The sequence below is a fragment of the Myiozetetes cayanensis genome, unplaced genomic scaffold (assembly GCF_022539395.1).
Source record: "Myiozetetes cayanensis isolate MyiCay16 unplaced genomic scaffold, myiCay2020 scf20-37, whole genome shotgun sequence".
NCBI lineage: Eukaryota > Metazoa > Chordata > Aves > Passeriformes > Tyrannidae > Myiozetetes > Myiozetetes cayanensis.
In genome coordinates this window covers 15,216,877-15,244,202 of record NW_026087412.1, presented here as the reverse complement: position 1 = coordinate 15,244,202, position 27,326 = coordinate 15,216,877, and the positions used below count along the sequence as shown (strand labels likewise).

The 27,326-nt window shown below is 60.0% G+C and overlaps 5 protein-coding genes and 1 non-coding gene across 6 annotated transcripts in view; 3 read left to right on the top strand and 3 right to left on the bottom strand.

The window, feature by feature from the left end:
• ABCA3 (ATP binding cassette subfamily A member 3) overlaps nucleotides 1-6,376 on the top strand; it is a 31,928-nt gene extending 25,552 nt beyond the window's left edge. The window contains 6 exon segments of the mRNA XM_050317603.1: nucleotides 27-221; nucleotides 1,164-1,351; nucleotides 1,505-1,675; nucleotides 2,083-2,270; nucleotides 2,363-2,436; nucleotides 3,715-6,376. Coding sequence (XP_050173560.1) covers nucleotides 27-221; nucleotides 1,164-1,351; nucleotides 1,505-1,675; nucleotides 2,083-2,270; nucleotides 2,363-2,436; nucleotides 3,715-3,846 — 948 coding nt within the window. The 3' untranslated portion in view covers nucleotides 3,847-6,376.
• Nucleotides 6,377-6,982: 606 nt separating this feature from the next.
• Nucleotides 6,983-10,593, bottom strand: MCRIP2 (MAPK regulated corepressor interacting protein 2). The gene is made up of 5 exons (XM_050317767.1): nucleotides 10,458-10,593; nucleotides 10,303-10,381; nucleotides 8,553-8,680; nucleotides 8,248-8,349; nucleotides 6,983-7,432 (listed from the first exon to the last, which is right to left on the bottom strand). Exons 1-5 carry the CDS (start codon nucleotides 10,507-10,509, stop codon nucleotides 7,362-7,364), a joined length of 432 nt encoding a protein of 143 aa, XP_050173724.1. The 5' UTR covers nucleotides 10,510-10,593; the 3' UTR covers nucleotides 6,983-7,361.
• A 1,902-nt stretch (nucleotides 10,594-12,495) lies between these two features.
• On the top strand, nucleotides 12,496-12,566 carry TRNAG-CCC (transfer RNA glycine (anticodon CCC)). The gene has a single exon. It is a non-coding gene; the product is annotated as a tRNA-Gly (tRNA).
• A 156-nt stretch (nucleotides 12,567-12,722) lies between these two features.
• METTL26 (methyltransferase like 26) lies at nucleotides 12,723-15,687 on the top strand. Its single transcript, XM_050317755.1, has 6 exons — nucleotides 12,723-12,928; nucleotides 13,984-14,146; nucleotides 14,263-14,322; nucleotides 14,791-14,858; nucleotides 15,128-15,206; nucleotides 15,276-15,687. The coding sequence occupies exons 1-6, from the start codon at nucleotides 12,723-12,725 to the stop codon at nucleotides 15,321-15,323; spliced, it is 624 nt and encodes a 207-aa protein (XP_050173712.1). The 3' UTR covers nucleotides 15,324-15,687.
• Nucleotides 15,688-16,085: 398 nt separating this feature from the next.
• On the bottom strand, nucleotides 16,086-25,307 carry WFIKKN1 (WAP, follistatin/kazal, immunoglobulin, kunitz and netrin domain containing 1). Its single transcript, XM_050317828.1, is given in 5 exon segments — nucleotides 16,086-16,874; nucleotides 16,876-17,577; nucleotides 18,390-18,543; nucleotides 22,175-22,306; nucleotides 25,264-25,307. Coding segments are annotated over 5 exon segments (1,821 nt in total).
• Nucleotides 22,615-27,326, bottom strand: part of RAB40C (RAB40C, member RAS oncogene family) — a 36,858-nt gene continuing 32,146 nt past the window's right edge. The window contains exon 6 of the mRNA XM_050317742.1: nucleotides 22,615-25,592. Within this exon, the coding sequence (XP_050173699.1) occupies nucleotides 25,312-25,592 (281 nt within the window). The 3' untranslated portion in view covers nucleotides 22,615-25,311. The remainder of the gene's footprint in view (nucleotides 25,593-27,326) is intronic.

Here is a 27,326-nt window from a genome sequence, read left to right as displayed (position 1 = left end):
CGTGGCTCTGGGTTTGTCCCCCCCAGGTCTATGACAGCCGGGAGTCCCTGCTGGCAGTGGACAGGATCTCCTTGGCCGTCAGCAAAGGGGAATGCTTTGGCCTCCTTGGCTTCAACGGAGCAGGCAAAACCACCACCTTCAAGATGCTGACTGGTGATGAGAGCATCACGTCAGGGGACGCCTTTGTGGATGGGCACAGCATCCTGGCCAACATCAAGAAGGTACTGAGGGCTGCAGGGGCAGAGGGCAGTGTTGCAGACAGTCCTGTGCCTGGCTGGGCTGAACCACCTCACAGGTGCTTCTGCGGAGGATGTGGTTGTAGTTCCAGGGGTGGCATTATCCCAGGGATATCGTGTCCTTGGGTGGCCCAGCTCTCCATTGTCTGGTCATGTGGAAGCAGTCCCCTCTCCACTGGGATCACAGATGTGATACAAATGGAAGCCAAACCTTGTGAGGGCGGCAAACCCTTCATCGAAGGTTTTGCTCCATAGATGGAAATGTGTAAAATTGGAGTCACTGATCACAACTGGAAAATGGTCTCTCTAAAGCAAGTAGGTCAAACCTTTCCAGACCCCTGCTAGAGGACTCCTTGGGAGTTACCCACTCTGTTTGGAAAAGCAAGAAATGAGCAGGGTTTTCAGTTCCATCACGGGATTCCTCTACCACTGTCACAGATTTCACAGAATATTTTGAGTTGGAAGGGACCCACAAGGATCCCTGAGGCCAACCCATAAGTGAATGGGACCCCAGACAAGGTCAGGCATAGAGAACATAGGAAGGGTCTGCCCTGAAAGCATGGCCCAGATTGATTCCCTCCCTGGAACTGCCTTCTGTCTCCTTGGAGAGGACCAGGACATGGCGGAGGTACCAACCCTCCAGCACTTTCCTTCTCCTGAGAGCCTGGGAATCCCATAATGGTCCCTCACAGTGAGGAACCAGCTTGGGAGAGAGCAGTGTGAGCCCACCCAGTTGCCACCCAGAGTTGTCTGCGTCCGTCCCTGCCAGCCCGGCTGCTCCAGCGACAGGAGCGTTTCCATCTCATTCCACCCGTGGTTTCGGAGCTGCGGCTCAGCCCCCATCGTTCACTGAGGAGCAGCAAAGCCCTGTGGATGCCCAGGAGACCTGCCCGTGAGCTGACTCCCTCGGGTTCCTCTCGCCCCAAGGTGCAGCAGCGGATCGGGTACTGCCCGCAGTTCGATGCCCTGCTGGAGCACATGACGGGCCGCGAGACGCTGAGCATGTACGCGCGGCTGCGCGGCATCCCCGAGCGCTACAGCGGCAGCTGCGTGGAGAACATGCTGCGGGGGCTGCTCCTCGAGCCCCATGCTGACAAGCTCGTGAGGACCTACAGGTGAGAGAGCCTTGGGCAAACCCCGTGTCCGCTGCCCCCATGCTCCCTGTGCTCGTGCTGGATCTCTGTCCCCGTGCCCACCTCCCATTTTCGGTCGCCTGGATGATCTTGGAGGTTGTTTCCGACTGAAATGGTCCTGTGATTGCTCTGCAGTGGTGGTAACAAGCGGAAGCTCAGTGCTGGCATTGCCCTCATTGGTGGTCCCCCCGTGATCTTCCTGGATGAGCCCTCCACCGGCATGGACCCCGTGGCCCGGCGTTTGCTCTGGGACGCGGTGACACGGACGCGGGAGTGTGGCAAATCCATCATCTTCACCTCCCACAGGTGACACTTGGCTGGGCAGGGCTCGGCATGAGAGACCAGGGAGAGTGGCCAGGTCCGAGGGATGGGACCCAACTCCAGAGCCTGGTGGGTGGGCAGTCCCTGTCTGCAGCTAGGGGCTGGCTTTACCTAAATCTCCCTCCTCCAAAAGCCCAAAGAGGAGGGAATACACCTCCAGCCACTTCCCAGAAACTTGTGCTGTTGCGTCCTGGTGCTTACATGCCCAGAGAAGCTGTGACTGCCCCATCCCTGGAAGTGGTCAAGGCCAGGTTAGATGAAGCTCTGAGCAACCTGGTCTAGTGGAAGCTGTCTCTGCCCATGACAGGGCGTGGGACTAGATGAGCATTAAGGTCTCTTCCAACCCAAACCATTCCATGATTCTCTGAACGAGTTCTCTCTCCCTCCTGCAGCATGGAGGAGTGCGAGGCGCTGTGCACACGCCTGGCCATCATGGTGAACGGGCAGTTCAAGTGCCTGGGCAGCCCCCAGCACCTCAAAAGCAAGTTTGGCAGTGGCTACACCTTGCTGGCCAAGACACGGAGCGAGGAGGAGGGCGAGCTGCTGGCCTTCAAGGCCTTCGTGGAGAAGACTTTCCCAGGTACCAGGAGCCCTTGGAGGGAGGGCACGGTGCTGGGTGTGAGCTTCAGCACATTCCCTAATCCAGAGCCTCTCCTTGCTCGTCCCCCCCAGGCAGTGTCCTGAAGCACGAGCACCAGGGCATGGTGCATTACCACTTGACCAACAAGAACCTCAGCTGGGCACAGGTAAGGGGGTGCTGGAGCAAATTCCCTGTTTGCAGGAGGAGGGAACCCTCCTCCTGCCCCTTTGCATGCTCTCAGTGCTTTGCTTTCAGTAGACATCACTCCCACCCTGATATCCCTGCAGGAAACAAGGCACGGGTGGGCACCTCCCTGCTCCTGTCCCTTGGCCCAGGAGCGCCCTGGCACCCCAGCTTTGGGTGGCACCGTGTGGTCCCACCAGGGCTGTGGGCAATGGCTTCACCCAACCATTGACCCTGTAGGATCCCAGCCCAGGGACACAGATAAAACCCCATGGGTGTGCATATATATATATATATGTATATGTGTATATATATATATATATATAGTAAGTATAGTATGTAACCATCTGCATAGAATGTACATAGATAATTATATATGGAGTATATACATAGTATATACTGATATGTGTTATCTGTCTCTGTATATACTATCTGCCTATATATACACTGTATATAAATACATGTATACAGAGATATACATAGTATACAGATTGTTTTCATATGCAGTATATAGGTATATATAGGTTTTTACATATCTGTATATTATATACAGTGTATATATAGTGTATATACACTACATTATGTACATATATATTATATAAATTACAATATATAATATGTATATACACTGTATATACACTATATACTGTATACACTATAAACACTATATAGTATATATAATTCTATTTATCTGTATATTGTACACTCTGTGTGTTCTATATACTCTATATAGTATATGGTGATACTCTATAGAATATATATATATCACCTATATATATAGTATAGAATATATGTAGGCTATACAGAGAGCATATAGTATATAGATTATATAAAAACTATAGTTTATAAATATATATGTGTTTATATATTTATAAATATTTTAGATATTATAGCTATATATAAACTAGCTATGCTATACACAGGTAGCTATGTATATAGTATATATACGTATATATAGTATATGTAGGTATTCTAAGATTATGTAAATATTTTCTATATATTATGTTTATATATTATTTATATATATACTCATTTATCTCATATAAATATGTAAAAGGTTCATATACACAGCGTTTATTTTTAAATGGAGCCAAGTACTCTGCTAAATAATCCTCCTCCATCCTCCCACCCTCCTGCCAGGGAAGGTGGCACTTCCACAGGTCCCCCTGGAGATAAAAGGCTTCCTCTGCTTTCCCTGTCACAGCCTGGGGGTCCTCCATGCCAAGTCACCCTGCCCTAATGTCTGTGCCCTCCCTTGCAGGTCTTTGGGGCCCTGGAGAAAGCCAAAGAGAAGTATCGCTTGGAAGACTACTCGGTGAGCCAGATCTCCCTGGAGCAGGTCTTCATGAGCTTCACCCGCTTCCAGCACTACACAGAGGACAGAGGGAAATGAGCCCCCCGGTGCCCTTCCTCATGGACTGGCCCCCAGCCTATACATAGTATATATAGAGACAGTAATTTATATATCAGCGTGTCTTAAATACTGTATAAATGTAAAACTTCACCGGGGAAGGGGGGAGAGGATGGCGGCGTTTCCTCCCGCTACCAGGATCACTGGGATCACCGGGATCACTGGGACTGCCGCGGTCTGTGTGTGTGTGTGTGTGTGCACATGAGACACTGCCACTCTCCAACCGTCATCCCACCCACACAGCAAAAAAACCTGCCCAAACAGCTGGGAGGAGCCTGGATGGGTGGAGAGGGGCGTTGGGCCTGGGCTGGCAGAGGAGGAGCGTGGTGTCTCCCTGCTCCCCTCTTCCCTGCCCATCGCTCACGCCCGGTTCGTGATCCTCGCCCGCATGTCGATGTGTCGTTTGGTGGTTGCTCGTGGTTTAGCAGGAGGCTGTCACATAGCTTAGGTCCAAACCGTCCCTGGGGTCACCAGGATTGCCCCTGGAAGCACTTTGTGTCCAGCTGGAGGGACACTGCACAGCTCCTGTCTGGCCCCTGCCTGGCGTGGGACAGAGGAGGCTGCGTCTCCTTTAACTGCTTGGGAAAACTCTTGTCTCCTCCTGCCTGCTTGCCAAGCCTGGCCTGAGGAGCTGGCACCGACCCCAGCCATGCAAGGGGAGCTGTGTGGTGCCAGGAGCTGGCACTGGGTGAGAGGTAGGACGTGGTGCTGGAGCAATGCCTGGAGCTCAGCCCCTGGAACAGCACGTGATGGGCATGGCTGGAGAGCCAGAGCCTGGGCTGGAGGCAGCAGTGGGTGAGGGGTGCCCAGGGACTGCTGGGCTCTGTGAGAGGTGCCACAGCGTCCCTGGGGACACTGCTGTGCTCAGTGGGATTTCACAGGGTGCCCGTGGATGTGGCTGTGCTCAGTGGGATGTGTGTGAAGCACCACAGGGTGCCCAGGGACACTGCTGGGCTCAGTGTTGTGCCCGTGCAGGCCTTTGCCAGCAGCACTGCCCCACACTGTGCTGTGCAGCCACAGGCCCTGGCTGTGCCTATGTCCTGCTGAGCTCACCCCTTATGTCCCACACAGCTCCAACCAGAGCATTCCTGTCCCACATCCCCCTCCTCATCCCCATCCTCTGTTCCAGCAGCGGGCAGGGAGTGAAGGCCCTGTCCTGCCCTGGGATGCTGCTGGGTACCAGCACTGCCCAGCCCTGCCTGTGCCCAGTCAGAGGCAGCAACTGGGATTTCTTTTTAGCGTTTCCCAGTGGTTGGGTTGCTTTTTTTTGTTTGTTTGTTTGTTTGTTGGAAATCCGTGTTGATTCTTGTCTGTCCTTAACTAGTCCCTGTGTCACCTGGGGCAGCCCCTCCGGCTGCTGCCCCACGATCAATGCAGAGCTATTTGCACTATAGTACTACACACAATTGCACATAACTAATTAATATTTATGGAGAGGGGGGCTGATTCCCTCCCAGTGATTGCATTGTCAGGGGTTGGGTTACGTTTTTGGGTTGGGTTTTTGTTCTTTTCCCTGTGACTGACTCATTCCTTCCTGTTCCATTTTTTTCCCTTTGCCTAATGTTGTTGTTCAGAACGATGGTGCATCATGTTACTAAGAATTTCCCTGGATCTTAACGATGTGTGTTTTTATTAGCAAGCAGCCAGCAGGTGAATGGCATCCCTGGACACCTTGTAGCCCTTTGGAGCTGCTGGCAGGGAGGGATTGCTCCCTGGGAGCATCCCGGCAGGTAGCAGAGCCAGCCACTGCCAGGGCACAGTGCAGGGGGGACTCCCAGCACCAGCCACCTCCCTGGGCAGGGAAGGGGGGATGCTTTCTGCTGGAAGGGTGCCTGGAGCCACCAGCAAACTGCTGAGACTCCCAGTACCTGTTTTATTTCTTTTCTGGAAAGGGACATACAGCAGAGCCCTCTAAGTTTTGCCTGGGATAGGCAGCAGTGGGAATGTGAGGGTTGCAGGGGGTGAGATGCCAAATTGCCACAGGCTGGCAGTGCCCTGAGCACAGCAGTAACAGTACATGTCCTGTTAGGGTACTGGTGACCCTTGGTGCTGGGGGGGTACACAGAGGCAGCATAACCCCTGTAGTGCCCGTGACAGAACTGGGGTGAGAGGAGTCCATTCACAGATGGCATCCCCTCACCCCATCCCTTCCTCCCTGGGGCCATCCTGGCCTGAAGGAAGAAAGGCTTAAGGAAGGAGCATTCCCCTGTCACCCGGGGCTGTAACACCCTCCCTGTCACCAAGGCAGGCACTGCTGGCTGTGCATGGTGCTGCTCCCGATTTCAAGTCACAGCCACAGTGCCAGGGCAGGGAGCAGGACCAGGAATGGTCACCTGGCAGACAGGACCAGGAGCTCACCAGACAGGTGCTGCCAGGGTCAGGCTGCTGTTGGCACTTCTCTGGCCTCCCAGGTGGGAGAAGCATCACAGGTCCCAGGCAGCTGCTGCTCCCCGCTGGCTGCATTGTGGTTGTTATTCCCATCATAGGAATAATAAAAACGATTTTTTTTCCAGTGGGTGTTTCCTGGCCTCTTTTGGAGTCAGACTCTGCTCAGGCTGTGCTGGCCTCCTGATCTCTGCTTTGAGGACATGAGGGAAGGGGGGTGTCCAACGAAACCAGAACTGGAAGAGCTCAGTCTGGCCTGGAAAAGCCCATGGGCTGAGGAGTTTTTGTATGGAAGCAGAAGTTGGTGTCCCCATCCTTTCCACCACAACTGTCCTCTCTTAGCCTCCCCCAAACGACCATGGGTAAGGGGGAAACCTTGAGCTTGGGGCTCAGAATGACTTCTGGCCTCCATGGCAGGGGGGGCTGGCCCTGGCACCCTCATTCCTGTAGCCTTCCCCACCTCCACACTGCAGCCTGGCTCTGAACCTGGCTCAGCCCCCTGCAGGTGCCCCCTCAATCACAAACATCACCTAAGGCAAGCACCAGCCCTTAGCTGAGCCCTGGGACATGGGGCAGCCCCAGGACGAGGAGGCAGCTCCAAGGGAGATGCTCTGAGCCCCTTGAATCCAGAGCAACCAACGACTCAGCTGGGAGCATCCCCTCTCCAGGGCACGATGCTGCACTCCACCCCACTGCTTCCCTGCCCTGCCCATGCTCCAAGTGCATCTCCACAGGCAGTTTCAGCGCTTTATTGTCAGGCGGTCCTGCTACAGCCCCCCGCTGTCCTCCCCGGGGCCTGGGCTGCAGGGGGGGAGCCGCTCCCTCGCCCCCAGCACGGCACCAAAGTGTCCCTGGGAGCTGGAGGCTGCAGGAGCTGCAGCGGTCCAAGAACTGGCACTTAAGGAATCCTGGCTGGGGCCACAGGCTGCTCCTCCTCCGGGCACGGGGAAGGCACGTGGCCGGGCATGGCTGTGGTCCGGTCCCGGGGGTCACTCCAATCCGGGCATCTTAAAAACGTGGTTGGAAAACGCCACCGACCCTGGGCTCTGACCAGGTGCTCGCAGCTTCGTTTCTCTTTTAAAAAGAGACCAAATGCAAACTTTTCTTCTCTTTTATGAGCAGTTCTCGATTTTGGCCAGAAATTGCTGTGCCCACCACTCCTCCAGGTCGATGGGAACAAAGTCTGAAAGAGAGGGGAGGGAGAGAGGGGAGCAGCTGGAGCAGGAGCAAAACTCCAGGTGCTCACCCTGAGCCACCAGAAAAAATAACCACGGAATCACAGAATATCCTGAGTTGGAAGGGACCCACAAGCATCATCAGGTCCAGCTCCTGGGCCTGCACTGTACACCTCAACAGTCCCACCCGTGTGCCTGAGAGCTTTTGCTCTGCCAGCCTTGGGGCCATGACCACTGTCCTGGGGAGCCTGTTCAGTGCCAACCACCCTCTGAGGGAAGAACCTTTCCCTGATACTCAACCTAATGACACCTCCAAATCTTCCCCACCCCTGTGCCATGTCCTCAGAAGGTCAGGCTGGGTTTACAGGGACCTTCTCTTCTTGGGGAACTCTTGGCCACTGCAGGAGCCCCCAGGCTGCAGCCATAGCCCTGACTCCAGCTGCCACCAGAGAAGTGTTGTCCCCATGCCCACTTGGTCCTGCTGGCCCCAGGAGAAGCAGGTCCCCACGATGTGACCAGGAGGCTCCTCTCCAGCATGGTGTTGAGCCCACCTTGATGGCTAGAGAAGGCCTGAATCCCAGAAGAGACTCAACCAAGAGTCCTGCTTGCTGGGGCTCCTCCCAGGGGCACAGTGGGACATCCCCACCACAGTGCCAAGGTCAGCCATCCCTGCCCAGGACCCCCAGAGTGGCCTCAGCACCAGCAGGACAGACCCAACCAGCTCCCCAAGCACACTGATCATCCTCCTCCTCCCACCACAGCCCTGCTCAGGTGCAGGCTGAGCCCAGCGTACCCCAAAGTGCCCCAACCAGTTCCCACTCACTTTTGAGTCCGGGGTTGGGGGTTTTCTCCACGTACTGCACGGGGCCGCAGGCGCTGTCCCCGCTCCGGCTGCCGTCCAGCTGCTGCTCTACCTGCTGCCAGGCTGGGGGGACAGGCAGGGGGTGGGTTTGGGATGGGGGTGTCCCAGCCTGGGGGACTGCAGGAGGGGAACAGGATAGGGCAGGACCCCAGGGTGGCAACTCCATCCCTGCACCAGTGATGTTTCCAGGACGATGCAGCTGCCTCAGAAGGGGCCCCACACACTCCAGCCCCCCCCAGTGCTGCCCAGGGACCCTCTGCCCTCACCTTCATAGATGAAGCGGACGTTCTCCTCGTGCGCCAGGGTGTAGCACTCCTCAGGAGCTGAGACCTGATGCAGCAGCACCTGTGGCCTCTTGCCATTCACTCTGTTGAACACGAGTTTCTGGGCTGGACTGTGGAGACAAGCAAAGAGGGGTGAGGGGGCCAGCAGCTCTTCCCACCCCAGTTCGGAGCAAGGATTGGGTGCCCTGGGTTACCCCACTTTGTGCACACTCCCCCACAGCCCCAGCAAGGCCAAGGGGCACAGCTGCAGCCACCCAGCCCTGTCCCCAAGGGAGGGGACAGACAGGGAAAGGGAACGGGAGTTCTGACACAGGGAGGGGTGAAAGGGAAGCTCCTCAGGGAAAAGCACGTCCTCCAGTCTCCCACCTGTCCTCCAGCCCAGCACCAAGTGCAGTCCCTAAAATAAAGAATCTGCCACCAAAACTGCAGGAATATCAGGAAAATGGAAGTGAAATCCACTTGGGAACAAGGCAGGGGACATGCCATCCTCTGCAGAGCGAGCACTGGGATCACAGGAGCAGCCCTGACCCCAGCATGCACCCGAGGTGCCCCAGGACTGGGACATAACTCTCTGCCAATGAGGAGCAGGTCAGGCTTCCTCAGAGCCAGGATTCCCTTTGGGAGGGTGGCACTTAAACCAGCCCCAGCCTGAAAGCAGCAACACCAGACAAAGCCAAAGGAAAAACTTGGGATGAGATTTTGAGGGCACGTTCAATGTAAAGCTTCAGTATTTTGGTTCTTCTGCCCAGCTCTGGGGGAGGACGTGCCTGCAACAGCCACATTCCTCATGGTACAAAGTCTAAGGGGCCTCGGGAGTGGGTTTGGAGGGCAGGAGAGACAGGCCTCGGGAGCAGGCAGCCCACGTGAACCTGTGGGCAGGGGCTGGGGAGGGCAGTGACCCCCAGACCCCACAGCCAGGGGCACTGCCAGGCAGCAGGAGAGTGACTGTGGAGGCAGCACCTCCAGTGAGCTACAGGGAAGGAGGGGAGCTGGACAGGAGGACTTTCATATATTTCTTGAAGCTGGAGGGGATGGGCAGAGCTGGAGGGGTCCTGCAGCCCTGCCTGGGTGGGCTTTGCCCGCAGCCATCCAGCCAGGAAAGGGTCTCCTTGGGGATAGGTCCATCATCACCTGCCAGGCGCTGGAATCCCCTCCGGCACCCACCCAGCAGCTCCAGGTACCGCTGGTGGACGCTGGGAGTCACCTCAAAGCGTCCCCCCAGGCACACCTCGGGGGCAGGGGGCACGGCCCATCCCGCGTGGGTGCGTGGCGTGGCCAGAGCCGCGGCCAGGGGCGGGCGGTCCCACGGCGGGGCCGGCGCTGGCCCCGCCGCCGGTTTGTGCAATCGGGGCCGTGCCCGGGGCCGGCGCGGGGGGGTCGGACAAGCCCAGCCCGGCCCGGCTCTGCCCGCACCGGGACCCCCCCGCGCCGCCTCCTTGGCGTGACCCCACAGCTCCCACTCCCCGCGGTTTTTGGGGACAGCCCCCGGGAAGGAGGAGCGGCGCCAGCCCCGGCGTCCCCCCCGCGGGGCGGCCCACGCCACGCGTGTTCTCGCCGTGCGGGACCGTGCGGGCACCGGGACGGCTGCGACCCCCGCGCCGGGCGGCACCGGGCGGCGGCACCGGGACCCCCCCCGCGGCCCTCCGGGCGGCCCGGCCGCCCCGCTCCCCTTCCCAAGGTCACGGCGCGGCCGCCCCGGGGCCGGTCCCCTTCCCAAGGTCACGGCGCTCACCTGGCGGGGGGCCACGCTCCGGGCTGCGGCCGCCCCCGCAGCTCGCCCAGCTTGCTGCTCTCCACCGCCTGCGTGGGACCTGCGGGGGGCGCGGGGCGTCAGGGGGCAACGCGGGCGGACGGCCCCCGCGCCCCCGGGCCCCGCGCCCCCGGTACCTGTGCGGCGCTGCGTGGCGAGCTTGCTGGGCCCGCGCGTCAGCGTGTACATCCTGCGGGCCCGCACCGGCCCCGCACCGGCCCCGCGCCCCCGCACCACTGCCGAGCGCGCCCCTCTCCGGGGCCTTTAACGGGCCGGGCCGGGCCGGGCGGCCCCGCGACACGCCCCCGCGCTTAAAGGGACCGCGCGGGGGGCGCGCGTGGGGCGGGGGACCGCGCAGAGGGGCTGGGGCTGTGCGGGGGGGGTGGCGTGGGACACGCGCGGGACACATCGCGGGAACATGTGGGAGGTGTGCGGGGACACGTGTGACACATGCGGGGTGTGTAAGGGACGTGCCTGGCATGTGGGGACACATAGGGGACACGCACGGGACACACAAGGGGAAACGTGCGGGATGTGGGGACGCGCAGGAGACACGCGGGACGCACCAGGGGCACGCACGGGAGGTGCGGGGGACACACGGGACACGTGCGGGGCACGCCGGGGACACACATGGGATGTGGGGACGCTCATGGCAGACAGGGGATGTGGGGACACACAGCGGACACTCAGGGAATACACTGGGGGCGTGTGTGGGACGTGGGGACACACAGGGGAAACACGCAGGACGTGTCGGGGGTACACGTGGGGGGACATTTGGGGCGCTCACAGAGTGCAAGGACACACAAGGGAGACATGCAAGACACGTTTGAGACACCTGTGGGGACATGAGGCACATGCAGGGACCTCAGGGAAAGGACATGGGATGTGGAGACGCACTTGGGACATGCACAGGACATATCAGGGGCACACGTGGGACGTGGAGGGCACGCAGGAAACACACGGGGGACACACGGGGACATGTGTGGGACATGGGGACATGCAGGGGACATGCATGGGCCACAGAGTACATGTGGGACATGTGGGAGACACAGGACACGCAGGGGACACATAGAATGCACACAAGGGACATCGGGACACGCAGGGGTCAAAGTAGGGGAAAAGGCACAGGAGGCACGTGGGACACAGGATGGCACAGGCACGCAGGGGACACGGAGAGGACCTGCACGGGACATTCAAGAGACGGAACACGGGAGCCGTGGCACACACAGGGGACACGTAGGGGTCACTCCTGGGACACAGAGGGCCCAGGTAGGGGACATCGAGGGGGTTCGGAGGCAGGGGCTGAGGTGCCACCCGCATGGGGACAGCGCTATGATGAGCCCTGAGCCGCACATCCCACGGGCAGCGCGGGAAGCCGCAGCGGGGGCCGCGTCCCGGCCGTCACGGTGACCTTTGGAGCGGGGAGGTCCCGCCGAGGTGTCCCCACGTGGCGGGAGGTGCAGCCCCGGCACATGACCCGGAGCCGGTCCCCGTCCCCACCCCGGAGGTGGTGACAGCAGCCAGGGTTTGGGGAGAGGCCATGTGACAAACCCACTCGGGTCTCCTGAATGCTCCAGCCTGGCTGCGGGGGCTGCAAAGCCACCCCACGAGAGTGACCTTTGCCTTTCCGCCACGTGTCCGCGGTGCTGGCCAGGGAGGGAGGGGTGCAGGAGGGTGCCCCCCAAGAACAGCACAGCAGCGCCCGACCCTGGTGGGTGCCAGACGCCCCCGGGTCACCCGCAGGGGTGCACCCAGCACGGTCACATCCACATGACTCCCCCAACCCTATTACCGTGCCTAAATACAACCCGACCCACGGGGACACCACCACTGGCTGTCACCTACCCTGTCACACGGTAAGGGTTGTGCCTCAGTCTCCCCACCTGAGACCTGACCGGGGTTTGTTAAGTGCCCGTGGGCACATCCCCGAGCTTTTCTATGCTCGGAAGGGCTGAACCCCGAATCCTTGTGCTCCAGATGGATCCCTCCAGAGCTCCACCACCGGTGGGTGATGGTTCCAAACTCACCCCCGTTTTCCTGGGGTGTCCACGCAGAGCCTCAATTCGCTCTTGCTGGGGGGAACAGGGTGGCAATGCCGGGTGAGCTGCAGGGCCCCGCCGGGTGCCGCGGCCGTGCATGGGGCCGAGGGGCGGCGGGGCGGGATCACTGCCGGCAGCGCCGCTGGTGTAGTGGTATCATGCAAGATTCCCATTCTTGCGACCCGGGTTCGATTCCCGGGCGGCGCAGAAACCTTTTTTTTTTTTTTTTTTCTTTCTTTCTTCCTTTCTCCCCACCCACCCCGCCGTGGAAGCTCCACCCGCGGCCGTGGGGGCGGTCCCGTGGGCCGGTCCCGCGGGGGTGCCGGGAGCTGTAGTTCCCCCCCATCCCCTCCCGCCCCAGCCATGGAGGTGCCGGCGGCCGCGGAGCGCAACAAGGGCCCGATCCTGGCGGTGCTGCGGGAGTGCGCGGGGGGCGCTGCCCACGCGGGGGCGGCGCTGCGGGTGCTGGAGGTGGGCGCGGGCGCGGGGCTCCACGCCGCGCACTTCGCCCGCGCCCTCCCGCACACGCGCTGGCAGCCCTCGGACATCGACCCGCGGGCCCTGCGCAGGTGAGGGGGGCCCGGGGGGCTGGGGGGGCCCGGGGGCACAACCTGCCTGCAGCCCCCTCCCACGGCCCCGCGGCCCGGGTTCCCCGCTCCCCGCTTTATTTTCTTCTAGGAAAGCCCCAGCTCCAACTCTGGGGCAGCCCGGGCTCTCCTGCTCCGTGCTGTGTTTTTTCCAGGAAAACCCCAATATCCAGCTGCCAGATGGATATCCTTTCCAGAACAGACCCACTCAACAGTAGGCCCAGGCTCCCCAATTTATTTATTTTTTTTTTCCACGGGAAAAATCCAATATCCAACTCTCTGGTAGCCCAGGCTCTCCTGCTCAGTGCTGTATTTTTTCCAGGAAAACCCCAATATCCTGCTCTCAGATGAGCTTGATGTGAATTTTTTTCCAGCAAAGACCCCTTGGACAGCCCAGGCTTCCACCTGCTTGACACTTTATTTTTCCAGGCAAACCACAATATTCAACTCCTGCCCATCCCAGGCTTCCCAAGTCAATACTCACTATATTTTTTTTTTCAGTAAATCCCCAATATCCAAGTCCTAAACAGCCCAGGCTCCCCAGCTCAGGACTTTATTTTTCCCAGAAAAGCCCCAAAATCCATCTTTCCCCCGCAGAAAAAAATAAACATTGTGGGGAGGTCCTGGAATCAGCACCTGTCCAGGGGGGTTTGTGTCCTGCCCACCCAGCAGCACCCACTGTACCGTGAGGCTGCAGAGCCAAGACCTGAGTGGCGAATGTGCCAAGAAGGGTGTAAATGACACCAAAATGTGGTGGTGCTGGGGCAGTGGTACCCGTGGAGGGCAGGCAGGCAGGAGCTCGGGGTGCTCCAGAATGGGGGGTTCAGGCCTGGGGCCTCCCCATCCTGGTTGTCCAAGTGCTGCCAGTTCTCCACGTGGGAGTGAAGAGCTGTGCTGCACCCACAGCCTCCTCAGACATCAGAGGCTCCATCCAGGAGTTGTCTCTGCCTGCAGCGGGTGCTGGAGGGATGCACGGGGTGGGGGGAGAGGCCCAGGCAATGCCCGGCTGGGGTTGAGGTGGGGTTTGGTGCCCACAGCATCTCTGCCTACGTGGAGGCCACGGGGCTGCCCAACCTGCTGCCCCCCATCGTGGTGGACGTCTCGCAGGGCTGGGAGGCGTGGGGGGGCACCCAGCCCGCCACCCTCGACCTCCTTGTCAGCATCAACATGATGCACATCGCGGAGCTGCGCTGCACCGAGGTGAGCAGCCCTCCCCCGGCCCCTGTGCCCTGCTCTGAGGGTGCCAGGGCCAAGGAGGGGGGTCTCAGGGGTGTCCCCAGACCCCTGACTTTGTCCCCACCTCTCTGATTCCCCAGGGCCTGTTCAAAGGTGCTGGGGTGCTGCTGAAGCCCGGAGGAGTGCTCTTCACCTACGGGGTGGGTCACTATCCTGGTGTGGGAGCATCTGCAGGGCACAGGGCATCACTGGGAATGTTGGAGGGGGGCAGGTGGGAGGGCAGCTCCAGGTATGGCCTGGGGAGGGGCTGGGAAAGGGGGGAGCTTGGGTTTAGGGTGTCTCTGCCTTTTGGGGCACATGCCGAGCCCTGGATGGGGCAGTTTTGGATGGGAAAGATCCTGTCCTCCCTCGCCTTATCCGAGGCAGGGTCTGGGGGGGCCTCTGGAGGGTGATGGGACCTGTAGTGGGTGACAGAACCCAAGGTGGCTGACAGGAGCTGAGGTGGGTGACAGGACTCACGGAGGGTGATGGCACCCCTGGTGCCTCTTGGGGCCACATCTCTTCCTGCTTGGCTTCTGTGCGTGCTGGGGACAGCCTCCCATGGAGGGGGGTGCTCGGGGGGACACAGGATGGCTCCAACCTGCAGCTCCAGCTCCCTGTCCCACCAGCCCTACGCCGTGGACGGACAGATCAGCCCCCAAAGCAACGTGGACTTTGACCGCAGCCTGAGGCAGAGGTAGGAGGGGGCTGGGGGGCCCAGGCCGCTGGGGGCCTGTCCTGTCTGTCCTGCCCATCCTGCAGCAGCAGGAAACTCCCTCCCAGTGTGGTCCTTCGAGATAAGCAGCGTCCTGGGGAAGCCCCCCAACCAGGGGGCACCACCCCCGGGAGACAGGGATGCCTCGGGGCGCGGTGTCCCTCTGTCTGACCCACTCCTCCCTCCCCGATGTCTGTCTGTCTGACCAAGCCTCCTTGTCGGTCTGTCTGACCAAGCCTCCCTCCCCGCAGAAATCCCGCCTGGGGCCTGCGGGACACGGCGCTGCTGCGGGAACTGGCCGAGGCCAACGGGCTGCGCCTGGAGAGGATGGTGAGTGATGGGGTCTGGGGGGGTCCCCACACCGGTGGGCACCCCCTGACCCCGGCTCTGCACCCCAAGGTGGACATGCCGGCCAACAACAAGAGCCTCATCTTCCGCAAGCTGTGACTGCCCCGACCTCCAGCACGTCCCGGCACTGCTGCCCCCAGCGCTGCCTCCTCGAGGGGTCCCAGCGTCCCCCCACAGGTGCCACCTGGGGACAGCAGTGATGGGGCTGACTTAGCTGGGGGGGAGGGGTCCATCTCCCCCAGTGCCTTGTCCCTTGGCAACAGGGTGCCGCAGCCCGGACCAGAGGAGGACAGGCATGGTGGGGCACAGGTGTGGGAGTGGGGGCACAGCACCCCTGGGTATGGGGGACACTTCTTGGTTTGCTCAGGGGATGCTGTGCTGAGGGCAGGGGGCGATCACCCTTCCCCCCTTCCCCAGGACTGTGCATTTCCCCCCAATAAACTTTGTGGCTTTGGCTCCCCCCTGCCCCAGCAGCTCCCTGATGCTTTCAGTGCCAACACGGGGAAGGGATCTCCAACCCACCCCCAGCACCAATGAGGGGGTCAGATTCTGCACTGGGGGTGCTTTACTGGGTCCAGAGGCTTCGCTGAGGTGGGGAAGTTTTTATGGGGAGCAGGGATGTCCTGGCAGACCTCCCACCCCTCTGCAACCCAACCCAGTTCTTTATTGCTGCTGGCCAGGTCGGGGGGCACACAAGGGGGGGGAGGCATGCAGCAGATAAATTACAGGGGAGATGGGAGCTGGTCTGGGGCTCAGCATGAAGCTGCGGGGAACTATATGGTAGTGGTAACCTCTGGTGCAGGGCCACCCTCCTCCATGGTGTGTCTGCAGCTCCCCCCGCTGGCACGTCCTGCCTCTCCCCTAGTCCTGGAAGCGGTTCAGGAGGTCGCAGGTTTTCTTCTCCATCAGCTCATAGATCTTCTTCACGCGCTTGTCGTTGGCTGCCCGGACGTAGCTGCTGGGGTCCAGCGTGGCCATGCCGTCGTGCACCTCGCCCATGATGATCAGCGGCCCGTCCTCCGCCGTCATGTTGGGGCAGGGGCAGCTCCAGTCCATGTCGGTCAAGGTCACCTCCAGGTACTTGATGTTGAAGAACTTGAGGCCCATCTTCTCGTCCTTGAGCACATCCTCGAGGGCGAAGCGGGCGATGCCGGAGTCCTGGTCCTCCACGATCTCCATCAGCCGGCCCACGATGGCGAAGTCGCTGCGGCAGAGGCTCAGCACCATCTTGCTCTTGAGGCGGCAGGCCTTGCACTGCAGGCTCTTGGGGAAGGGGCACACGTCCTCGCACGTCTCCTTGCTCTCGAAGTTGTTGGTGTTGCCCTCGCAGCCGCCGTAGACGAAGGAGTGGCACTGCTTCAGCAGGTGGTTGTACGCCCAGCGCGGCTCCCAGTTCTGGCAGGGCCCCTGCACCATGGGCAGCAGGCAGGTGGGGCGGGCGCTGCCCAGGCAGGCGGCTCGGCACTCCTCGTACGTCTCGAAGTGGTTCCTGTTGGCCCCGCAGCCGCCGTAGCGGAAGGTGAGGCAGGAGCCCTGCTTGGCGTCGAAGTGCCAGCGCACCTCCACGGGCTCGCAGCGCCGCCGGTCCGGCTCCTTCAGGCACTCGGCGCTGGGGAAGGGCTGGGGGGGGCTGCCGGCCCGCGGGGTCCCCCGGCTCTCGCCGGAGCACGGAGAGCGGGAAGTCAGCGCGGAGCAGCCCGGCGGCGTTGCGGGCCGTGCAGGTGTAGATGCCGGCGTCCTCGTGGCGGGCGTTGTAGATGACCAGCTGGCCGATGTTGGTGACCACCACGTTGCCGTACATCTGGTCCGGCCGCATGATGAAGTTCTCCTCGCGCTCGCTCTGCTTCTCCCAGGTGATGTCGGGCCGCGGGCGCCCGCTGACATCGCAGCGGAAGCTGACGGTGCCCCCGGCGCGCACGGACTGGTGGAAGGGGTTGGTGTAGAGGGCGGGGGGCACCGGCACTTCGGGGCCGGCGCCGGGCGTGGGGCGCGCCGTGGTCTCCTGCGGCACCGGGCTGGTGTCGGGCCAGGTGAAGATGTGCTTGCAGGGCACGGTGGTGAGGCGGGTGCCGCGCAGACACGCCTCGGCGTCCATGTAGCACTTGTTGTAGTAGGTGAGGCCGTCGGAGGCGCAGGTGAAGTTGGGCTCCTTCTCGCAGCGGTCCTTGCACTTGCAGACGGGCTGCCCGTCCCAGATGTCGCAGTCGGAGCCCTGCTGGGCGCACACGAAGCTCTCGCAGGACGCGGCGGGTGCCAGAGCCAGCGCCGGGGCGCTGCCGTCAGCGAAGCGCGCGGCCACGCAGCTCCGCAGCCCACACACGTTGGTGCAGCACTTCTCAAAGTCTTCGCAGTCCTGGCCCGGGAGGGAGAGGAGGTCACCGCCGTGCTGTGACTGGGGGGGCTGTTCCTACCCCCGTGGGACTTTGGGGGCAGGTGTCCCCCGTGCAGCTCTGTGCGCCTTTGGCCTCGCTGGGCTCTGGGTAAGAGCCTAAAACCTCCCCAGCACCGCTGCACCGTCCCCAGCCCACCCTCAGCACCCCCAGGATGTTTAGGGGTGCGCTGTAGTGATGACGAGCCCTTCTGCCCCCCCAGCAAACCGCATCTTGCCTCTCTCAGCTCGTGCTGGCTGAGGGGAGACAGAACTCGTTAAGATGAATTTGAAGGAGTCTCCCCATCCAGGGTCTGGGCAGCCCTTCCCGTGGTGGGAGTCTGTGCCCCGGCTCACCACTGAAGAGCCCAGAGCCGGGGCTCTCTGGGATGGGCAACCCGGCTCATGGGTGGGCTCCTGCCCTCGGGGAAAAGTTGGGATTCTGTCCTCTTCATGATGGGGTCCCTGTCCCAGCACAGCACGGCTGGGTGGGAGCATCCTGGGGGTGCACGGCAGGGGATCCTGTCCAAGGGGCATGGCCTGAGGGGGAAGCATGTGGGGCAACAAGGAGTTTCTCTGCCTATGGGGGGCCAGGGAGCATCCCCGGGGCACCTCTCACGTCAGCAGACAGCAGGGGCTTGGGTGGGGCAGAGCTGCAGCCGGGCCGATTGCACCGAAACAACTGAACCAGCTGTGCCACCGGGCGCAGGACCCGCACCCCAAACATCTCCTCACGGACCTGGGGATGCCCCCCAAAACCTGTTACCTCCCTCCGCCGCCGCAGCCCCCCCGCTCACCTGGTCTGCCTGGCACTCCCGCTCGCAGGTGCTCTGCGCGTCCACCCACAGGTTGGGGTTCAGCTGGTTGGGGCACACGCCCAGGTGCCGCGTCCTGCCCGGCTGCAGGCTCAGCCCGGCCGCCGCCGCCAGCACGGGCAGGAGCAGCGCGATGCCCACGGGGCCCCGCTGCCGCCCACCCGTGCGCTGGTCCCGGGCCCCGCGACCCCCACGAGGAGCCATCGGGCCACCCCGCGCCGCCGGCCTGGCTCGCTGGAGAGGGCTCGGGATAAATCACATTCAGGACGGAGGGAATGAGGGGGAAGGCGGGCGGGCGGGGGGGACAAAGAGGAGGAGAAGAAGGAGGAGGAGGCGAGGACCAAACCTCTGCCCTTCAGCACGGCCGGCGCCCGCCGGACCCCCGGCAATGCCGCCCTCCATCCATCGCCGCGCGGTTCTCGGGGACACGGTGGCGGCGGTGGGTGTCCCCCGAGGCTCAGTCCATCCCCGGCGCGGCGAGCGGGGCGAGTGGGGTGGAAGGGGAGGACGGGAAGGTTGTAATCTGAATCCCCTCCCTTCCCACTGATGTTTCTGGGTGTTTGGAATGGGAAAGGCGCTGACCTCAGCCTCTAACCCCGGCGAGCCCGGCGATCCCTGGGCAAACACGGGGGGAGATCAAAGGCAGAATGCAGAAAGTCTCCAAAGAGGGATAGTGAAGAGAGGGAAGGGGGGGGGGGAACACACAAAAACCCGCTCGACCCACGGAGCCGAATTCCTGCAGGATGAGAAAACAACCAGAGCCTGCGGTCCGGTGGGACGGGGCGGCCGGCGGGAGGCACGGGGAACCCACGCTGCGGGATCGGGCTGCCCGGGAGCCCCGCACCTCGCCCCTGGGCACCCACCGGCACCACAGCCAGAGGTGCCCAGGAGCGGGATACTGGCACCGGCACGGATCCATCCCCGATCCCCTGCCGGCATCCCACGAGCGCCGCGCTGCCGGCACAGGACCCCTGCTCGCCCCGTGGGCTGGGTGCCCACCCAGCCCCCCTGAAGGGGCTCCCCCTGGGACTCCCAGCCCTCCCTCCCCGCTGATTTATAACCAGGCTGTCCTCTGAGTCAGACCAGACCCGCACACTGTGCCTGGGCTCAACCAGCACGTCCCGCACCGGCCCTGAGCTGGCAGGAGGTGGCCCCGGCTCCTCGGCCAGATCCCCCTAATCCCCGCTGGAGACTGACCTGCAGCAGGAACGTTTCATGGCATTTTGGGAGCATTAACTCTTCCGGCTCTGGCGAGAGCCTCAGCGCCGAGGGGGGTCTGCAGTCTCTGTGAAACAGCAAACCTGAGGGAGTTTTGCCCAGGGGAGCAGCTCAGCACCTCCAGCCTTTCCTCTTCGGGGGCAGGTGCTGGAGGGGACATAAAAAAGGAGGCGAGCCCTTTCTTGTTTTGTTTTTGTTTTGGTGGGGAATGCAACTCACCCACACCCCTGAGGGGCTTTTGCATGTAATGGTTCAGTGCTCCCCCGGTGTGCAGCTCCTTTTGCCCCAGACCAGGCGATTTGGGGGGCCCTCGAGACCCCCACGCTGGTGTGGGCAGGGTGTAGCTGCAGTGCTCTGGCACAGTGACCTGCCAGCGCTGCCACCTCCCTGCCTGGGCTGGCCATGGGCTGCGCTGCCGGGGGCTCTGCAGTGATGCTGGGGCTCCCCAGGGCCCAAAACCCTGAAGCACAGTCAGGTCTGTCACCAGCTGGCCGTGACCACACCTGGAGGGCTGGAGTGTGTCCCACGGCTGTGCCTGGGGTCCCGTTTCACAGCCCAGCAGCCACCTAAGGGTCCCTCCAGCCAGGGATGCCCAGGCGAGGTTTTGCTGCCCTGGGACACTTTGTGGAAGGCTGATGTTTTGCAAACAAGGGATTGCATCAGGATAGCCCAGCTAGGAGCTGCTGGGGGCTCTACCCTGCATACCCTGGCAGCCTGGAGACCCCGAGACCCACCCAGCCCAGCCCAGCCACCTGAGATCCCTGACCCACAAACCCACCTTGTTCCAGCTGGGAAGCAGTGTGGCAGCTGCAGGGCCCCTTGCTCCCTGGTGATGCAGCCCAGGGCTACAGAGCCACTTCGGGGTGCCCCAGGGTCCTCCCGAGGGTGCTGGTGCAGGAAGGAACAGCAGAGCTGGAGCCCAGCTTTCCCCCATGCCCAGGCTGGGCTCTGTGTGCTCACAGCACGATGCTGGTGCTGGGGTCTGGGTCAGCTCCTGCCCCACACACAGCTCTGGAGCCAGAGGAGCAGCTCCTGAGGGTGGCACTTGTTTCACACTGGAGCCCAAGGTGTCTCATCCCTGTGTCACCGAGACCAAAGGCTGTGAGGTCGGACAAGCAGTGGCAGGGAACCTTCCCCCCAGCGATGCAGGACCCGACAGAGGGATGTCGGTGCTGTGTGGTTGGAAATGCAGCTCCCAGTGACTTGGGAGCCTCACCCACACCTGGGGACTCCCACTCAGCTTGGGACCCTCACCCCCTCCCAGCCTCTTCTAGTGATTCTCCAGCCGAAGATGAAGGACAAAGGGACTCTGCCAAACCCGACCAAGCCCACGATATCTTCACCATCTCAAGGCTTAAAGCAGCTGTAACTTCAGTCTCCCTTAAACTGTTCACCTCCGAGCGTCCAAGCACTCATGGCACCTGCAAACGGGGATTTCTGGTGTGCCTGTCAAAGATCCCAGACACAGATGTGAGTTTTATCACAGATTATATTGTGAGTTGGAAGTGAGACCCAGAAGGATCATCAAGTACAACCCTTAAGTGAATGAGCCATACAGGATTGAGCCCATGACCTTGGCATTATTAGGACCAAGTTTTAACCAACTGAACTCCTCTCAGGTTGTGGTTCATCTTCTCCCTCCAAGACAAGGGAGCAGCTCAGCACCGTGTCCTGGAGGAAGGGTGCAGTGCCATGTGTCCTCCTGCACCCAGGGGGCTCCTGCCCTTCTAACACACCCATGGGGAGATGCACCCACATTTTCAAGCATCTTGCAGTCAGATGGAGGTCACCACCTCTCCCCAGCCTGTGGGACAGTGGGACCAACCCAAGACACCTCAATTCGGGAAGGTGTGTACGGAGAAACACACTCAGTGAGGAAAGACCTGAATCACCCCAGAGGAACCTGCTCCCTCCTCCTTCTCCAAGGAGCCCTGAACCTCTCCCAGCTTTCCCACCACTGTGGGAGGCTGTGCAGTGTTTTCCTGCCCTGCTCTTCCCAAGCAGACAGCTGTGGCCCGGGCAGCCCCCGCTGCTCCAGCGTAATGGGCTCCGGCTGTCCCTGCCCCACCTGAAACCACACACAGCCTTTGTTTCAGCCCTGCAAGAGGCAACAGACACTTCCAGAACCCCCTGAAGAAAGGGAAAAAAAAAAAAAAAAAAGGCTCAGTGACTCTTCCCTGACCAGGCTTTCACCTTAGCTCCAGGGTTTTCCAGGCTGCAGACACGATCTCATTTCCCCCTGCCCCCTCCCAGCCCCGGCAATTACTACTTAAGCTGTTAAAACAAGCGTGGCCAGTCTGGTACGAAGTGGAAAATCTGATCCTAGGGAAGTGAGAAGGCAGGGGAAAAGGGAGGTCAAGGGGAGGTGGGCTGGGAAAAAAGGATCAGACAAGAAGTCTCCCTCAACCCCAGGAGCAAATCCACCTTCTTTGGGGCTCCCAGTGCCTCCGAAGGCCACCCTGATGTGACATTGGTGCTGCATCTTCTCTATTTCAAATACATTTATCCCAGGAGGGCTTCCAGCTTGCTCCAGTCTGGGCAGGATGGGTGACTGCTCCCCCAGGATCACCCAGACCCAAAGAAGGGATTTCAGGCTTTGACTACTTGCAAACCTGTCCCCGTGGAGCAGGGATAAGCACAATTCCTGGCAGCTGCTGGGGAGCCTGGCTTTCTCCAGCCACCTACAGGACCAACTGTGTTGGAAAAGGAGTCCGTGTTTTCTTAGAGCTCCACTACCCCAAATCTGTGAGAATCAAGAACAGATTTAGCCTCTGCATGTACAGAAAAGGGCAAAAAGCCACCACAGCCAGGAATCATGACTGTGAAGACTCCCCAGAAAGTGTAATTTGAGTTATTTTTTGGATGACCTGGAAGTGGCAATACACACCTGCCCTACAAGCAGCCCCAAATCCCCAGGTATGGGCAAACTGCCACCTTTTCCCTTCAACCTCTTCTCAGCCCACACAAAACTAGATACAGCTTCTCCACCTTTCAACTGGTAGATCAAAACAAACAAAAAGACTTTAATTTATACAAAACAAAACCATGTAGAATCAGTTGAACAACACTGACTGTACAAAGGAATAAAAAAATAAAAGGATAGTCCAAAAAAACCAACTCAGGAATGGTACAAGTGTTGGAGAGCAGCTACAGACTAGTGTTGACATCAGATGCAAGCATCTTTTCCTTTTAAATTAAAAAATAAAAAAAGTTTGTTGCTGGGCAATCACTCCAGGGAACTCATCCATCCTCACTCCAGACAGGATCCGTGAGACTTTACAGGGTGGCAAAACCCAAACCAACCACAGGGAGACGGCGTGGGGAGGTGGCACACGTGGCACAGCCAAAACCAAAGCAGAGGTACAGCGAGTTTTGAGACATGCAGCAGGCTTGGTGGTTTCAGGAAGGAGCCCTCCATCCCTCTTCGCCCCACGGCCCGGTGCCGGGAGCAGCGTGCGGTGCCCGGGTGGTGTTTCCCGGGAGGAGCCGCGGGTTTGGGTGCCCGTCACCTGTTGGCTGTATATCCCCGGGCTGCTGAGCCAGCGATTGTCTTCTGCTCCGTGTTAAGTGATGGGAAACAGGTGCCAGCCAGCCCAGACAGGTTCTCCAAATCCCCCGGCCTTGTGCCACCGCGCCGGGCCCGGCCCAGGCTTTGCTCTCGAGCCAAAGCACCACTACAAAGGATTCTTCTCCCCCTCCACCTGCCTGGGGTTTAATTCTCTCCCCGCTCACTTGAGCTGGGTGATAAAGCAGAGATAGAGCTGAGCCAAGAGACCTGCCCCTCTTGTGTACTGCAGAGGGGAGGGGGAAGGCTCCAGCACCTCCCAGGTTGGCTCGGGAGCGAGGGAAGGCGATGTCCCCACGGGGGACGTGTCCAGCCCGGACACGGCGGGTCTGTCGGCCGCGCGGGAGCCGCGGCTTCATCCTGCCCACACAGTGCAACAAGCGGCTCGGGGAGGGGGAGCAGAGCAAGCCCAGGCCTTGAGGAGCTGCTGATCCCAGGAGCAGGATGGCAGCACTGTATACACTTCACTTCCTACCACGCTACTCACAGTCTACACACCCCGGCCACCTACGAGATATCTGCTGCCACAGCTCAGCCCCACTGCCAGCCCCCTGAGCTCCTGGGGTAAGGGCTGGGCGTTATTTCTCAGCTTCCAGGTGAATTCCCAGCACAGGTCAGCCGTGGGGTGAAGCCAGGGAAGCAGCTGCACTTGCTTGACAGAAGATCCATCCCTAGTTCTTGCCACTCCAAAATCCAGGAGCCGTCCTACGGAGCAAAGCAGTTTGCTCTCCTGATCTTCTAGGACTGCCCCAAGAACCAGGTGCCTTTGCCACTAAGGGACCTGGGAACTGTTGTTTCCCCACCCCAAACTTCCACCTTCCCAGTCCCTGCTCCTTCACGCTCCAGGGGGAAAAGCCGCTTCTGCCCTTTCCCACTTTCATCCAGGAGGAGCCACAGCAGCGCGACCTTAGGCAGCATCTTTGGGAAAGCAAAGCTGGAAGCAGCCAGAATCCAGGGGCTGTCACACGGGGTGGTGTCCTGGATGGAGGGCACTGGAAGCAACAGCCAAGGTTTTGCAGCAATAAGGGACAAAATTCAGCATTTTTCCTCTGCTTTAGGTACGATGCTTCCACCCCCTGCTCCCAAATCCCTGACCAGAAGGCTCAAAGCGAGCAAGGCATCAGTCTGACCCCAGAGCTGCCTCTTCCTCCTGCCTGCCAAAAAACTCCAGCCCTCAGGATCCTGGCCTCTCCACTCTACCCCTCCGTGCACTGCCATCCCACCCTGCATCAGCACTCGCAAGTTTTAGGGAGTGACTGGAACAGAGCAGCTCGGGGCATGTTCCACACAAATTGTCCTTTCCTTCTGCACACGTAGTATTTAAAAACGCCACCATGAGCCCAGGGGTGAGGGAAAGTCACTTAAAGCATTTATGTGTTTTTGTCAGAAAATCCTCCCCTTCTCCCCTTTGCTGACACTGGGAAAGTCACTCCAGTGCTTGTATTTACATGGCTGCATAAAATTTTCCCTGACTGCTTCTTAAAAAAACCCTTAAAAAACAAGTGATATATATATATATGTATAATATTTACATAAATAAGCGAAGGCAGCGAGTGCTGCCTTCCCCTTTCCAATTGGCCAACTCTTGCCTTGTTTTCTGGTTTTTTTTGGCAACAGCAGGTGAACATCCCGGTGAAAACTGTCATTATTCCCCTGTCCCTGTTTCTTTTTGTCTACATCCAAGGATCACTATTGCACCAGCAATCTGTTCAGGAGGCCAAGAGTTAAAGTTGCAGCACAGACTCTCCTTGCCTACTCCCTTAAGCCTCTCAATCTTCCATTAAATCCATTGCTCCATTGAGACTGGATGAGCTTTTTTTCCCCTTCCCCCCTCCCCAACCTGGCAGCTGCTGAATTTTCCACCCCAGGCCGAGAGGCAAAGCCCAAAGCATTCTTGGAGGGTCACTTGGCAGATCCTCTCTCCGGCAGCGCTGCGGGATCCAGCCGGCACCACGCTTCTTCCTATGCCAAGCCAAAACGTGAGCACATTCCTAACGCTTGTGCGTGCCATTGGAAAAGCAACCCATCCGAAAGGATCCAGTGGGAAAGGGCTGGGTGTGCAAACAGCTGTACATCGGTGGGCGGGTGCGGATCCGACAGAAGCTCCCGGTGCCCATCCTGCTAAGAGATCTTGCAGTTGTTGCGTGAGCAGTTCTGGGGGGGGCTCTGGGGCGGCCGGATGGATTTGGATCTCTTCAAGCTGTTCCCTTTGCTGCTGCTGCCGCCCCCGCTGCTGGCCAGGGAATACGAGCGGCCGTGCATCATCACCGCGTTCATCCCGTTGGCCATGGAGAAGGACTTCAGGTGGCTCTTGATGGTGACAGGCAAGGGCAGCTTGTCGATGAGGTGGACTGGGGTGCAGGACACGATGGCTCGGCAGCACAGGTCCTGCAAGCTGAACACTGCGGGAGAAAGGACCACACAGTCAAGGGCCAAGAGATTTCCTGAGCTGCCCTCATCCCACAGCTATTCCTTACGCTGCACAGCCCCGGCTCCTCAGGGAGAGATGCCAAGAATGACTGCACAGGAGCTTTGAGTAGGGAGCAGGTTGGTTAGGACAAAAGTTTGGGCAAGCTTTGCTGTTGGAGGTTTGTGGTTTGTTGTGCTTTGCCAGACACCAGCTTTGGTGTCAGCACAGGGTTAGGCACTGCCAGCCCTCCCCTGCTCAGTGCCCGGGGTGGCAGGGCCTGGCTCACATTCCTGACAGGCTCTTGGCTTCTCAGCACATCCTCTGGCAACCAGGGCGTGCCCAGGGAAGAGGCCAACAGGGTCAGCAAGTCCTGAAACAGGACAGTGTCCCTTGGGACCTCCTCGAGGAGCAGCAGCTCTCTGCAGGACCCCCAGGCACAGAGATCCCACCAAGCCAGAACACCACTCTGCCCCTTCCCGTTTCCCAGCAGCCTCTTAGCTCAGCCCGCACCATGTGAGCCTGCCTTGGGAAGTCCCTCTCCTCGGAGGGGACCTCCCGTTCAGCGGCCACAAGAGGGCACGCGTTATCCTCCTCCCGCCAGAGCCAGAGCCAGAGCCAGAGCCAGAGCCAGAGCCAGAGCCAGAGCCAGAGCCACGCTGCTGCTCCTGAGCACGCAGTCCCGGTCCTGAGCAGGCAGCCCCGCATTCATAGAAATACAGAATCATTAAAGTTGGAAAAGCCCTCTAAGACAATCCACTCCAACCGTTCCCCAGCACTGCCAAGGTCACCACTAACCCATGTCCCCAAGTGCCACATGTACACCTCTTTTGAACACCTCCAGGGATGGTGATTCCACCCCTGCCCTGGGCAGCTGTGCCAGTGCCTGACCACCCTGTCAGGGAGGAAATTTTCCCAATATCCAATCTAAACTTCCTCTGGTACCACTTGAGGCCGTTTCCTTTTGCCCTACCCATTCCCAAGCAGGCAGCCCAGAGTTACAAATTCTCTGGAAGAAGTTCAGGAAAGGTCTGTGAATGCAGCGCATTCCCTGCCCACCATCCCTTGTTGACCTGGAGACTGTGGCACGGCAGCCAAGCGTGCCACAGTCAGGGACAGGAGCCCATCTGGGGACTGGGGTGGGCAAACAGGATCTTCCCTCCCTGCTGAGCAGGAGCTGAAGATCCATGAGAGGGCAGGTCACCCCAGGAGCACAGATCTCCTGCTGCTCAGACTGCAGGGGGACACCTCCAGCCAGGAATAACGTGGGAACTGAGATTATTTTTCTTCAAAGCCAACAGGCTGAGACATAACATGGAATCTGCTTGTGGTTTGCCTCACTGCAGCACGTGTGCCTGGATACATGGAATCCCCCAGCCCACTGCTGCCTGCTGACAGCAGGGAGGAGCTTTAGCCCCTTTCAGCTCCTTGGGCTTGCTCTGCTTCCCTCCAGAACAGGGGGGACAGGCTCAGGCAAGGGCAAGGACCGAGGTGCTTTACGCTTGGCTTCATCCCACACAGCCGTTTGACTGAAGTACTTTCAAGCTGGGAGATAATTGCCCTGAGCCTCACGCAGAGTAAGGGGGAAGGTGGAGGATGCCCCAGAGCACTGCAGATCCCAGACACGCTGAACTGCCCCGTGGAGCTGCCCAGCCCTGCGCCAGTCCAGGCAGCTCGTGGTTCAGCTCTAGCTTGTCTGGCCCGAGGCTCTTCTCACTGTCAGGTGGAT